The sequence below is a fragment of the Belonocnema kinseyi genome, chromosome 10 (assembly GCF_010883055.1).
Source record: "Belonocnema kinseyi isolate 2016_QV_RU_SX_M_011 chromosome 10, B_treatae_v1, whole genome shotgun sequence".
NCBI lineage: Eukaryota > Metazoa > Arthropoda > Insecta > Hymenoptera > Cynipidae > Belonocnema > Belonocnema kinseyi.
Window position 1 is genome coordinate 33,312,597 of NC_046666.1, and position 15,367 is coordinate 33,327,963.

General features: G+C 21.6%; 2 protein-coding genes across 2 annotated transcripts in view; one reads left to right on the plus strand and one right to left on the minus strand.

The window, feature by feature from the left end:
* Positions 1–9,178: 9,178 nt before the first annotated feature.
* The window catches only part of LOC117181070 (lipoma-preferred partner homolog), a 30,722-nt gene continuing 24,533 nt past the window's right edge, over positions 9,179–15,367 (minus strand). Inside the window, exon 5 of the mRNA XM_033373638.1 lies at positions 9,179–9,598. Within this exon, the coding sequence (XP_033229529.1) occupies positions 9,179–9,598 (420 nt within the window). The remainder of the gene's footprint in view (positions 9,599–15,367) is intronic.
* The window catches only part of LOC117181071 (DNA repair and recombination protein RAD54B-like), an 89,682-nt gene continuing 83,713 nt past the window's right edge, over positions 9,399–15,367 (plus strand). The window contains exon 1 of the mRNA XM_033373639.1: positions 9,399–9,452. The gene's annotated coding sequence lies outside the window, so the exon portion shown is untranslated. The remainder of the gene's footprint in view (positions 9,453–15,367) is intronic.

The following is a 15,367-nucleotide window of genomic DNA, read 5'->3' on the forward strand; positions in this document are numbered from 1 at the left end:
AGTTTAAAAAATAAATTTTCAAACAATTAGTTCAATTTTTGAATGAAAAAGGTGAATTTTCACCCAAATACAAACCAAAATTTCAACAAAAAAATTAAATTTAAAAAAAAAGGAATTTTTAACTAAAAAGTGTCAAATTTCAGTAAAAAAATTATGGTCAACAAAAAAAAGTTAAATTTTCATCAAAATGGTTTAATTTTCAACTAAAAAGTGTCAATTTTCAGTAAAAAAAAAATATTTTCAACAAAAAACAGTTAAATTTTCCATAAATAAGTCGAATTTTCAAATAAAAAATGTAAATTTTCAGTTAAAAAAATGGGATTTTCAACAAAATAGTTTATTTTCAACCTAATAATTACATTTTGATCTGAAAAATAAAGAAATTATAAATCACAAATTGAATAGCTGCATTTTCAGTTTAAAAAAATAAATTTTCAACCAAATAGTTCAATTTTTAAATGAAAAATGTTAATTTTCACCCAAATAAAAATTAATTTTCAACAAAACAGTTACATTTTCAAATAAGAAGAGAATTTATAACTAAAAAGTGTCAATTTTCAGTAACAAAATTATTTTCAACCAAAAAAAAGTTAAATTTTCAACAAAATAGTTTAATTTTCAACTAAAAAAAGGTAAATTTTCAAATAAAAATGGAATAGCTACATTTTTAGTTTAATAAAATTCATTTTTTCACCAAACATATCCGTGTTTTCAAAAAATTGCTTATTTACAAGAAAATTCATTTTATAAATTCAGATATCTTGTTGATAGTCAAAGTTCCGGGAAAAATTAAAGTGAATAAATAAATTTTTTTTGGTTTTAATAAAAATGAATGAAAACTAGTTTTCAACAAAACAGTTGAATTTCCAACTAAAAAAAAAGTTAAATTTTCAATAAAATAGTTCCATTATCAACTAATGAAACTAATTTTTAAATTAAAAAGAATGATTTTGTAATCAACAATGAAATAGTTGAATTTTCAGTTAAAAATGATTTTGAAAAATCGAAATTTAACAAAATATTCCAATTTGCAACTTTAAAAGGTCAATTTTCAACTAAAAATGGAATAGCAACATTTTCAGCTAAAAAATTAATTTTCATTTAAAAAAATAAATTTTCAAACAAATAGTTATTTTTTTAAATGAAAAAGGTGAATTTTCACTCAAATAAAAACTAATTTTCAAAAAAAAAACCTTACATTTACACATGAAAAAGAGAATTTTTAACTAAAAAGTGTCAAATTTCAGTAAAAAAATTATTTTCAACAAAAAGAAATTTTATTTTTTCACAAAAAAGTTGAATTTTCAAATAAAAAATGTAAATTTTTAGTTAAAAAAATGGGATTTTCAACAAAATAGTTTATTTTCAACCTAATAATTACATTTTGAACTAAAAATAAAGAAATTATAAATCACAAATTAAATAGCTGCATTTTCAGTTTAAAAAATAAATTTTCAACCAAATAGTTCAATTTTGCAATTAAAAATGTGAATTTTCACCCAAATAAAAATTAATTTTCAACAAAACAGTTAAATTTTCAAATAAGAAGAGAATTTCTAAATAAAAAGTGTCAATTTTCAGTAAAAAAATTATTTTCAACAAAAAACAGTTAAATTTTCAACAAAATAGTTTAATTTTTAACTAAAAAAAGGTAAATTTTCAAATAAAAATCGAATAGCGGATTTTCAATAAATTGCTTATTTACGAGAAAATTCATTTTCTAAATTAAGACATTTCGTCGATAGTCAAAGTGCCGGGAAAAATTAAATTGAATAATTTAATTTTTTTTTGGTTTTAATACAAATTAATGAAAACTAATTTTCAACAAAACAGTTGAACTTTCAACTAAAAAATATAAATTTTCAGTAAAAAAATGATTTTCAACGAAAAAAATGTTAAACTTTCAACAAAATAATTCCATTATAAACTAATGAAATTAATTTTTAAATGAAAAAGAATAATTTTGCAACCAACAATGAAATAGTTTAATTTTCAGTTAAAAATTATTTTTAAAAAATCGAAATTTTAACAAAATAGTTCCATTTGCAGCTAAAAAAGGTGAATTTTCAATTAAAAATGGAATAGCAACATTTTCAGCTAAAAAAGTTAATTTTCGTTTAAAAAATGATTTTCAAACAAAAAATTGAGTTTTCAACAAATAGTTTATTTTCAACAAAATAATTACATTTTAAACTAAAAAGTAAATCAATTATAAATCACAAATTGAATAGATGCATTTTCAGTTTAAAAAATTACTTTTCAACAAAAAAAAAAACAATTTTCAATAAAACAGAATTTCAACTAATAAAAAAATTTTTAACTAAAAAGTGTAAATTTTCATTTAAACAACTATTTTTAACAACAAAAAAGTTTAATTTTCCACAAAATAGTTCAATTTTTAACTAATAAAATAATTTTTAACTAACAAGTATAAATTTTCAGTAAAAAAATTATTTCCAACAAAAAAAAAGCTAAATCTTCAACTAAAAAAGGTAAATTTTCAACTAAAAATGGAATGCTACATTTTCAGTTTAATAAAATGAATTTTTAACCAAAAATAAATGAATTTTCAAACAAATTGCTTAAGTTCTAGGAAAAATTAAATTGGATAAATGAGTTTTTGTTTGTTTTTTGTTTTAATACAAATGAATGAAAACTTATTATCAACAAAACAGTTGAATTTTCAACTAAACAATGTAAATTTTCAGTAAAAAAAATTATTTTGACCAAAAAAGTAATGTCACATTTTCACCAAAATAGTTAAATTTTCAACTAAAAAAGGTAAATTTTCAACTAATAATTGAATGCTACATTTTCAGTTTAATAAAATTAATTTTTAACCAAAGATAACCGAATTTTCAACAAATTCCTTATTTATGAGAAAATTAATTTTCTAAATTCAGATATTTCGTCGATGGTCAAATTTACGAGGAAAATTAAATTTGATAAATATATTTTTTTTGGTTTGTTTTAATACTAATTAATGAAAACTAATTTTCAACAAAACAGTGGAATTTTCAACTAAAAAAAGTAAATTTTCAACAAAAAATATATAACTGCATTTTCAGTTTAATAAAATTCATTTTTAACTAAATATTAACGAATTTTTAACTAATGAAATTAATTTTTAAATGAAAAAGGATATTTTTAGCCAAAAATGAACTATATGATTTTTCATTCAAAAAATGATTTTAAAAACATCGAAATTTCAACAAAATAGTTTAATTATCAACTAATGAAATTAATTTTTTTATTCAAAACGATAATTTTTTAACCAAAAATGAAATTGTTTCAATTTGTAGCTAAAAAATGATTTTACTATAAACAATCGAAATTTTAATAAATTATTTTAATTTTTAACTCAATAAATGATTTTTTAACTAAAATAAGATCAATTTCTAACCAAACGTGGTAGTTATATTTTCAGCTTAAAAAATTAATTTTCAACAACAAAAAAACTAATTTTCAAAAAAATATTTAAATTTTCAACTAAAAAATAAATTTTTGACCACGAATACTACATTTTTTACCAAAAATAGAATAACTGCATTTTCATTTTAAAAAATATATATATTTCAACAGAAAAATAAAAAATTAACAAAATAAACTAAATTATAAACAAAAATTAGGACTTAAATTTTCAGTTCTAAAAATTAATTGTTAACATAATAGTACAATTTTCCAAGAAAGAAATTCTTCTCGATCTAAAAAATATCGATTTTTAACAAGAACAAATTTTCAAATTTTGAGTTAGAAAAATTAATCTACAACTGAAAAAGAAACGAATTTTCCACAGAATAGTCCAATTTTTAATGAAAGAGAAGAATTTTTTTAACAAAATAATTTAATTTTCAACTACTGAAATTAATTTTTAATCAAAAAAGAAGAATTTTTTAAGAAAAAATGAAAAAGGTCAATTTTCAGTCTAAACAAATAATTTACAAACAAAACAGTAGAATTTTCAACTAAAAAATATAAATTTTCAGTAAAAATTATTATTTTCACAAACAAATAATTTCAAATTTCCAACAAAAAATTTAAAACATGTAAATTTTCAGTAAAAAAAATTCATTTCACCAAACAATAATGTCAAATTTTCAACAAATTAGTTAAATTTTCAACTATATTAGGTAAATTTTCAACCAAAAATGGAATGCTACATTTTTCGTGTAATAAAATTAATTTTTAACCAAAGATGTACGAAATTTCAACAAATTGCTTATTTACGAGAAAATTCATTTTCTAAATTAAGACATTTCGTCGAAAGTCTAAATTCCGGGAAAAATTACATTGGATGAATGAATTTTTTTTTTTTTTTTGGTTTAAATACAAATTATTTTTCAACAAAACAGTTGAATTTTCTAGTAAAAAATGTAAATTGTCAGTAAAAAAAAATATTTTCACCAACAAATAATGTCAAATTTTCAACAAAATAGTTAAATTTTCAACTAAAAAAGGTCATTTTTCAACCAAAAATGGAATGCTACATTTTCAGTTTAAAAAAAAATATATAATTTTCAACCAAATAAAAATGAATTTTCAACAAAACAGTTATTTTTAAACTAATAAAAACAAATTTTAACAGAAAAAAAGAAGACAGTTTAAACTAAAAAATATAAATTTTCAAACAAATAGTTTAATTTTTAGAAGTAAAAGGTGAATTTTCATTAAAAGAAAAAATACTTTAAAAAAACAGTTAAATTCTCAACTAATAAAATTATTATTTGAATAAAAAAATCTAAATTACCATCCAAAAAATGGAATAATTAAATTTGTAGTAAAATTTTATTTTCAACATAAAAATTGTCGAATTTTCAATAGAATAGTTCAATTTTCAACTAAAAATGTTAAATTTTAAACCAAAATTGGAATAAATACATTTCAGCTGAAAAAAATTAACTTTTTTAAAAACAATTGTTTTTAACGAAAAGTCGATTTTTAAACAAAATAGTTTATTTTGCAACTAAATAAATGCATTTTAAGCTTAAAAACAACCCATTATTATGAATCACAAATGGAATAGCTGCATTTTCAGTTTAAAAACTTAATTTTCAACCAAATAAAAACGAAATTTCAACCAAATATTTGAATTTTGAAATAAAAAAAAGTGAATTTTTAACCAAAGAAAAACTAATTTTCAACAAAAAAGTTAAATTTTCAACTATAAATATGTAAATTTTCCGTAAAAAAAATTATTGTCAACAAAAGAAAAACCAAAGGTAAACAAATTTTCAATTTTTAACTAAACACGAAGAATTTTTTAACCCAAAATGAAATAATTGAATTTTCAGTTAAAAAATGACTTTTAAAAATCGTATTTTTAACAAAATATTTTAATTTTCAACTACTGAAATTAATGTTGAATTAAAGAAGAAGAATTTTCTAACAAAAATTGAAAAAGATCAATTTTCAGTTTACAAAAAATTACAAACAAGTTGAAGTTTAACTAAAACGCATCAGTTTTTAACCAAAAATGTAACAGTTATATTTTCAGTCGGAAAAATTAATTTTTTACAAAAAAACAACAAACTTTCAACCAAAATAATGAATTTCCAAACTAAAATTATCAATTTTCAAACAAAAAGGAGATTTTTCAGCAAAATACACGAAATTTTAACTATATACTTGAATTTTCAATTGAAACAGATCAATCTGAAAATATAAATAGAATAATGAAATTCTAAGTTAAAATAATTAGTTTTCCACATTAAAAAAAAATTTTTTTAACAAAAGTGATGAATCTTTAACAAATTTTATACAAACAAGATGAATTTTCAATCAAGATGATGAATATATAACTTAAACACTTGAATTTAAAGCCAAAAAGATGAATTTTCAAACAAGAAGATTAATTTTTAAAAAAGACGAATTTTCAACAAAATAAACTATTTCTCTACTTTGAATTTTTAACTAAAACAGATCAGTTTTTAAACAAGCAGTTGAATTTTTAACTTAAAAAAATTATTTTTCAAAGAAAAATAGAACAGTTCAATTTTCAGTTAAAATAATTAATTTTCCACATAAGAAAACAAACAAATTTTCAATAAAAATGATGAATGTTCAACTAAAATGATGAATACTTAACTGAAATACTTGAATTTAAAATAAAAAAAGATGAATTTTCAACCAAGAAGATTAATTTTCAATGAAAAATGAACAATTTTCAGAAAAATACTTGAATTTTCAACCATATACTTGAATTTTCAATTAAAACAGATCAATTTAAAAATATAAAAATAAAATAGTTAAATTCTTAGTTAAAATAATTAGTTTTCCACATAAAAAAATATCAAGATTTTCAACAAAAATGATAAATTTTCACCTGAATTGATGCATTTTTAACTAATTTCATACAAACAAGAAGAATTTTCAAACAATAACATTATTAAATAAAAGATGAATTTTCAACTAAAAAAATTAGTTTTCTACGAACAATAGAACAGTTAAATTTTCAGTTAAAATAATTAATTTTCCACACAAGAAAACAAACCAATTTTGAACAAAAATGATGAAATTTTACCTAAACATATAAACCTTTAACTAATTTTATACAAAAAAGATAATTTTTCAACTAAAATGATCAATATGTCAGTAAAACACTTGAATTTAAAATAAAAAAGATGAATTTTCAATCAAGAAGATTAATTTGCAATCAGAAATGAATTATTTTCCACAAAATACTTGACTTTTCAAGCATATAGTTGAATTTTTAATTAAAACTAACAAATTTTGAATTAAAAATTTAATAGTTAAAGTTACAGTTAAACAAATTTATTTCTAATAAAAAAAATGACGAATTTTCAACAAAACGATGAATTTTCAACTAAAATTATGAATATTTAACTAAAATACTTTAATTAAAAATAAAAAAGATGAATTTTCAACCAAGAAGATTAATTAATTATTTATTAATTAATTTAATTGTTCATTAGAATGAACAATGACGAATTTTCAACAAACAAAAAAAGAATTTTGAACGAATTTTATACAAGCAAGATATATTTTCAACTAACATGGCGAATCTTTATTTAATATTATACAAACAAGATGAATTTCCAACTAAAATTATGAATATTTAAGTAAACCACTTGAATTTAAAACCAAAAAAAAATAATTTTCAAACAAGAAGATTATTTTTTTTAAATACGAATTTTCTACAATATAAATTATTTCTCTATTTTGAATTTCCAACTAAAAAAGATCAATTTTCACCAAGTAGTTGACTTTTTAACTAAAAAAATTAGTTATCAAAGAAAAATGGAACAGTTAAATTTTCAGTTAAAATAATTAATTTTCAACACAAGAAAGCAAACGAATTTTCAACAAAAAATATGAATTTTCACCTAAAATAATTAATCTTTAACTAATTTTATGCTAAAAAGATAAATTTTGCAAATAAAATGATAAATATTTAACTCAAATACTTCAATTTAAAATAAAAAAGATGAATTTTTAACCAGGAAGATTAATTTTTCACCGAAAATTACCAATTTTCCACAAAATACTTGACTTTTTAACCATATACTTGAATTTTTTATTAAAAATATAATAGTTAAATTTTCAGTTAAAAAAATTTATTTCTGATAATAAAATGACGAATTTTCCACCAAAGAAAAACAAATTTTCACCAAAAATTATGAATTTTTAAAGAATTTTATACAAGCAAGATATATTTTCGACTAAAACAGATTAATTTTAAATTAAAAATAGAATAGTTAAATTTTCAGTTGCAAAAATTTATTTCTAATAAAAAAAAGACCAATTTTTACGTAAGATGACGAATCTTGATCTAATTTTATACGAACAAGATGAATTTCTAACTAAAACTATGAATATTTAAGTAAAATACTTGAATTTAAAATAAAAAATATTAATTTTCAATAAAAAGAGAACATCTTTCAACAAAATACTTGAATTTTCAATTAAAACTGATAAATTTTCAATTAAAAATATAATACTTAAATTTTCAGTTCAAAAAATGACGAATTTTCAACCACAAAAAATGAATTTTCACCTAAAATTATGAATTTTTAACAAATTTTATACAATAAAGATAAATTTTCAACTAAAACAGATCAATTTTTAATTAGAAATAAAATAGTTAAATTTGCAGTTGCAAACATTTATTTCTAATAAAAAAATACGAATTTTTTTGAAATATGACGAATCTTTATCTAATTTTATACAAACAAGATGAATTTTCAACTAAAATGGTGAATATGTAACTAAAGTACTTGAATTTAAAACCAAAAAGATGAATTTTCAAACAAGAAGATAAATTTTTTTTTAATATGAATTTTTTTAAATATGAATTTTCTACAAAATAAATTATTTCTCTAATTTGAATCTTCAACTAAAAAAAGATCAGTTTTTAATCAAGTAGTTGAATTTTCAACTAAAAAAATTAGTTTTCTAAGAACAATGGAACAGTTAAATTTTCAGTTAAAATAATTAATTTTCCACACAAGAAAGTAAACGAATTTTCAAAAAAAAATTATGAATTTTCACCTAAAATAATGAATCTTTAACGAATTTTATGCAAAAAAGATCAATTTTCAACTAAAATGATGAATATTTAACTCAAATACTTGAATTAAAAATATGAATTTTCAACCAGGAAGATTAATTTTCCACCAGAAATTACCAATTTTTAACAAAAGACTTGAGTTTTCCACCACATACTTGAATTTTCAATTAAAACTGATAAATTTTTTATTAAAAATATAATAGTTAAATTTTCAGTTAAACAAAATTATTTCTAATTAAAAAATGACGAATTTTCACCTAAAATGATGAATCTTTAACGAATTTTATACAAACATGATGAATTTTCAACTAAAATTCTGAACATCTAACTAAAATACAAAAAAATAAAAAAAGATAAAATTTCAACCAAGAGGATTTATTTTCAATCAAAAATGAACAATTTTCAACAAAATAGTTGAATTTTTAAATATACACTTGAATTTTCAACTAAAACTGATCCATTTTCAATTAAAAATATAAAAGTTAAATTTTCAGGTACAAAAATAAAATCACCACAAAAAAAAAACAAAAAAAAATTTCCAAAAAAATAGTTAGATCCAGCAATATGCTTCTTATTTTACAAATGAAAAATCATTGTTATTTCATTTGATGATAAATACAATAAAAACAAGTGAAATAAAAGAAAAATGACCTACTTGTGAAAGCATTGAATGCAGTGAATTTGATTGGTAGCGTCGACCGTGAATGGAATTCCGTCGAGACTCTGTCCACAAACGACACAGGTGAAGCAGGACGGATGATAGGGTTTTCCAGTCGCTCTCAAAATCCTATCCAAGACAGGTCTGGTGCAGACGCAACATTTCTCGAGTGTATTCAAGTAATCCTCCTCGCAGTAGGGCTTGCCTTCCAGAGAGTAAAATGGCTTTCCCTGCAGATTAATGCGACAAATGAAGCAGCAAAAGCAGGTAATGTGAAAAACTTTGTCCATCGCTGAACAACCTGTGCCTTCGCCCTCGACTTTGTGACCACATTCTGCACAAATTCCATAAATATCATTATCCTCGGAGTTGTCCTCCATTCCTTGCACCAAGAGGTCCGTCAAAGCGTCGACCTGGAAATTATCATACTTTGTTACACAATTGATCGAAATGGCCACCTTTTGCCCCTAAAAATAGGGGCGAAAGTAACACATATTTCCCGCAAATCGCAATTGCGGGGCGAAAGAAAAATTAGCGGGGCGAAAGTAAAATCAGCGGGGCAAAAGTAAAATCAGCGGGGCGAAAGTAAAATTAACGGGGCGAAAGTAAAATCAGCGTGGCGAAAGTAAAATTAACGGGGTGAAAGTAAAATTTGCGGTGCAAAAATAAAGGTAGCGGGGCGAAAGTAAAATCAGCGGGGCGAAAGTAAAATTCGCGTGGCGACAGTAAAATTAACGGGGCGAAAGTAAAATTAGCGGCGCGAAAATAAAATCAGCGTGGCGAAAGTAAAATTTGTGGTGCAAAAATAAAATTAGCGGGGCGAAAGTAAAATCAGCAGGACGAAAGTAAAATCAGAGTTGCGAAAGTAAAATTAACGGGGCGAAAGTAAAATCAGCGTGGCGAAAGTAAAATTAACGGGGCGAAAGTAAAATCAGCGTGGCGAAAGTAAAATTAACGGGGCGAAAGTAAAATCAGCGGGGCGAAAGTAAAATTCGCGTGGCGACAGTCAAATTAACGGGGCGAAAGTAAAATCAGCGTGGCGAAAGTAAAATTTGCGGTGAAAAAATAAAATTATCGGGGCGAAAGTAAAATTTGCGTGGAGAAAGTGAAAATGAGTCGATCAAATCGAGAGAGGAATAAAATACTATATGCAACACAGGACGAAAGTGACTTTTCCCTCGGTTAATTAATGGCCTCGCTAGAAAAATCTGCTTCTTTTGCCTGTTGTTGCATAATAATTAAATCCGGTGATCATATTTTACACCTTTTTTTTTAACTTGCAGGCTTCGGAATCAGTTCAGAGATCAAAAATGAGGGTTGACTGTTTTATTCAAAGAAAAAAATTCCCGATCATTTCCCGGTTCTAAAACATTTTTCCATGCCAATAAAATTTGAAAAATCAAATTCTATTCTAAAAATTGTTGCCATTTAAAGTAATAAGAAATAAAGAACAAATCTAAACATAATGCAAACTTGGATAGTTATACTTTTAGTTTAAAAAATTAATATTCCGACAAAAATAACGGATTTTAAAGAAAATAGATCACTTTTCCACCTACTTGATGAATTTTCAACTAAAATTATGAATTTTTAAAAAAACTTAAATAAATAAATTTTAAGTTAAAAATTTAATGTTTAACCAAAAAGATGAATTTTTAACTAAAACTATAGAATATTCATTCGGAATGTGTTAGATTTTCAGTAAAAAAAATTAATTTCCACGACAAAAAAATGGGCCGACTGAAAAATCCCGAAAAACAAAATTCCCGACAGTTAATAATATCACCGAATTTGAAAATTCCCGAAAAATGAGATTTCCGACAGAAAATTGCCGAATTATAAAATATCAGAATTGTAAAACTTCTGAATTGTAAAATTCCCGAAATTAAACAATAAAAATTATTTGTAAAAATGACATTTCATTATTGTATTTGTAAGCGATAGAACATATTTATTTTAAAAAATGTAATTGTTAAATTTCTGGAATTTTTCAACTTGGATATTTTATAATGCGGCAATTTTCTGTCGGGTATTTTATTATTTGGCAATTTTCCAATTCAGCAATATTATTGACCGCTGGAATTTTATAATTCCAATTTGGAAATTTTATTATTCGAGAATTTTATTATTCGCAAATTTTCCAATTCGGTATTTTAATTTTTCGGCAATTTTATTATTCGGGAATTTTATTTTTCGTGATTTGTCAGTCGTCCTCCAAAAAAAAACGAACTTAAAATATAAAATAAAAAATACTTACATTTTCAAAAAAAAGTGACGACTTTTCAACTAAAAATGTACATTTTTACGTGAAATAGTTTAATTTCAAAACAGAAAGATGAATTTTCAACCAAAATGATCAATCTTTAACTGGGATACTTGAATTTTTATCAAAAAGAAGAATTTTTAAACAAGAAGATTAACATTCAAAGAAAAAGATCATTTTTTACAAAAAAAAAAAAACAATTTTTAACCAAATATCTAATATGTAATTTTTGAATTTTGAGAGAGAAAAAATCAATTTTCAACCAAAAATGAACTTTAAATTTTTCAGTTGAAGGAATTAATAGTATCCCGCATTCAAACAAAACAAAACAAAATTTCTAGAAAAATTATTAATTTTAACCTAAAGTGATGAATCTTTAACGAATTTTATACAAGGAAGATGAATTTTCAATTAGAATTGATAAATTTGCAATTAAAAATATAATAGTTAAATTTTCAGTTCATAAATTTATTTATCTAAAAAAAATGACGAATTTTCAACAAAAGAATGCTCAATTTTCTACCAAAAATTATCAATTTTTAATAAAATACTTGACTTTTGAACCATATACTTAAATTTTTAAATAAAACTGATAAATTTTAAAAATTAAAAACTTAATGGCTAAATTTTCAATTAAAAAAAAAATTATTTCTTATAAAAAAATGAGGAATTTGCGAATAAAAATGATGAATTTTCAGCTAAAATGAAGAATCTTTAACGAATTTTCTACAAACAAGATGAATTTTCAACTAAAACAGATCTATTTTCAATAAAAAATAAAATAGTTAAATTTTCAGTTAATAAAATTAATTTTCAACAAAAACAAAAAAAACGAATTTTCAAGAAAACCATCAATATTCCAATTAAAAAGAAAAATTTGTACTAAAAGTGGAATATATGAATTTTTACCTAAGGAAATTAATTTTCAATAAATAAAGTGAATTTTTGAGAAAATCATTATTATTCCAGATAAAAAAGATTAACTTTTAATTAAAAAATTTCCATTTTTTACTAAAAGTTGAATAGTTAAATTTTCAGTAAAAAAATTGATTTTAAACAAACAAATAAAAACTAATTTTCAACAATATGATTAAATTTTCAACAACAAAATTGTCGAATCCCCTACAAAGTAGGTTAATTTTCTCCGAAATAGTTGGATTTTTAACTAAAAAATATCAGCAATACAATTTTTACAAAATTTCAGCAATACAATTAAATTTTCAACAATAAAATGGTTCAATTCCTTACAAAGTAGATTAATTTCCCCCAAAATAGTACAATTTTCAATCAGAATCATAAATTTTCTACAAAAATCCTTTTTTTTTACCTAAAAATATGAATTTTCAATGAAATACATAAATTTTGAATAAAAAAGGTCAATTTTGAATCAAAAGTGTAATAGCTCAATTTTCAACAAAAAAAAATTTTTTAATAAAAATGGAATAGTCAAATTTTCACTTTGAAAAATTAATTTAAAAAAATCCAACAATATAATTAAATTTAAAAAAAATGAATTTTTATAACAAAAATTGATTTTAAACAAACAAAAAAATAATTTTTAACAACACAATTGAATTTTCAAGAAGAAAATAGTCGAATTCCCTACAAAGTAAATTATCCCCCAAATAGTTGAATTTTTAACTAAAATCGTGAATTTTTAACAAAGACGCTTATTTTTTTTTACCTAAAAATACGAATTTTCAACTAAATTATTAAAATTAAAAACTTAATGGTTAGATTTTCAATAAAAAAAATTTTATTTCTTATAAAAAAATGAGGTATTTGCGACAAAAATGATGAATTTTCACCTAAAACAGATCTATTTTCCATTAAAAATACATTAGTTAAATTTTCAGTTACAAAAATTTCTTTCTAATAAAAAAAGACAAATTTGTACGTAACATGATGCATCTTTATCTAATTTTATACAAAAAGGATGAATTTTCAACTAAAATGATGAATATTAAACTGAAATACTTGAATTTAAAATAAAAAAAGATGAATTTTCAACCAGGAAGATTAATTTTCAACAAAAAATGAACCATTTTCAACAAATTGCTTGAATTTTTTATTATAAACTTTAATTTTCAACTAAAACTGATCAATTTTCAATTAAAAATATAATAGTTAAATTTTCAATAAAAAAAATTTAATTCTAATAAAAAAATGAGGAATTTTCAACTAAAATAATGGATCTTTAACAAATACAAAATAGATCAATTTTTAACCAAATAGTTTAATTTTTTACCAAAGTAGTTGATTTCTCAAACAAAAAACTTCAATTTTCAAACAAATACTTCAATTTTCTACCAAACTGTTGAATTGCAAGCTAAAAAGTCGAATTTTCTACAAAACCGTTGAATTAAAAAAATCCCTTTCCAACCAAGCAATTGAATTTCTAACGAAAAAGGATAGATTTATAACCAAGAAGATTAATTGTATACTACTAAAGAAAAAGAATTTTTAACAAACACCTAAATTAGATACAAACAAGATGAATTTTTAACTAAAATTCTGAACATGTAACTAAAATACTTGAATTTAAAATCAAAAACATTAATTTTCAACTAAAAATTACCAATTTAAAAACAATACTTAACTTTTCATCCGTATACTTGAATTTTCAAATGAAACTGATAAATTTTCAATTAAAAATATAACAGTTAAATTTTCATTGAAAAGAAATTGATTTCTAATTTTAAAAATTACGAATTTCCAACAAAAATGATGAATTCAATCGTCAATAAAATCTCCGTTCATGTCGCCATCATTTTAATTCTTTAAATTAAAACAATTGAGTTAAGGCCTGCCAAATTCTTTTAGGAAAATTTTGTAATCTTTTTAAATATTCTATTAAAATTTATTGGTTTAAAAAAATCACTTAAAATTTTAAAAGAAAACTTAAGAGTTTCTTTTTACTTTCTTAAAACTTTTCAAAATTCTTAAAAAGCTTCTAATCTTTTTCAAAATATTCAAAAATGTATATTAATGAAATTTGGTTAAGTATTTTCAAAGCTTCAAAAGCTTCTTATAAATCTTTTACATTCTTTCGATTTTTACCTATATTTTTTTAATTCTTCAAAATTGAAAAAGTCTTCTTAAAATCTTTGAAGTTTTGTATTCAGAGAATTTAAAAATTTTCCATGAGCATTGAGGAAAGTTTTATTAATTTTTAATATGGTTACTATTTTGTTAAAAAGTCATATTTTTTTATCAAAAATTCAACTGCTTGGTTCAACGACTTTGTTAAAATTAATTATTTTGGTTGAAGATTCATCTCTCTGGTTGAAAAATTAACTATTTTGTTGGAAATTCGTTTTTTTATTTAAATTTAATTTTTCCAACTAAAAATTTAACTATTCTATTTTTTATTGCGGATTTCTCTTTTTTAGTTAAAAATTAAACTCGAGTATTATCTTCACAATTTTAGTTTAATTAGTTTAGTTTAATTTTTTAATTTTAGTGTAATTTTTGGTTGAAAATTACTTTTTTAACTTAGAACCGAAATGTTCAATTTTTGTCAGAAATTTGTCTTTTTTAGCTGAAAATGCAACGCTTTGTTTCAAAATTCATGTATTTTGTTGATAATTCATCTTTTTTGTAGAAAATTAATCTTCTTGATTCAAAGATCAACTTTTTGGTAGAATTTTGAGCATTTTCTTGAAAATTTTTCTTTAGTAGTATACAATTAATCTTGTTGGTTATAAATCTATCCTTTTTCGTTAGAAATTTAATTGCTTGGTTGGAAAGGGATTTTTTTAATTCAACGGTTTTGTAGAAAATTCGACTTTTTAGCTTGCAATTCAACAGTTTGGTAGAAAATTAAAGTATTTGTTTGAAAATTAAAGTTTTTGTTGAAAATTAATATTTTTTGTTTGAGAAATCAACTACTTTGGTAAAAAATTAAACTATTTGGTTA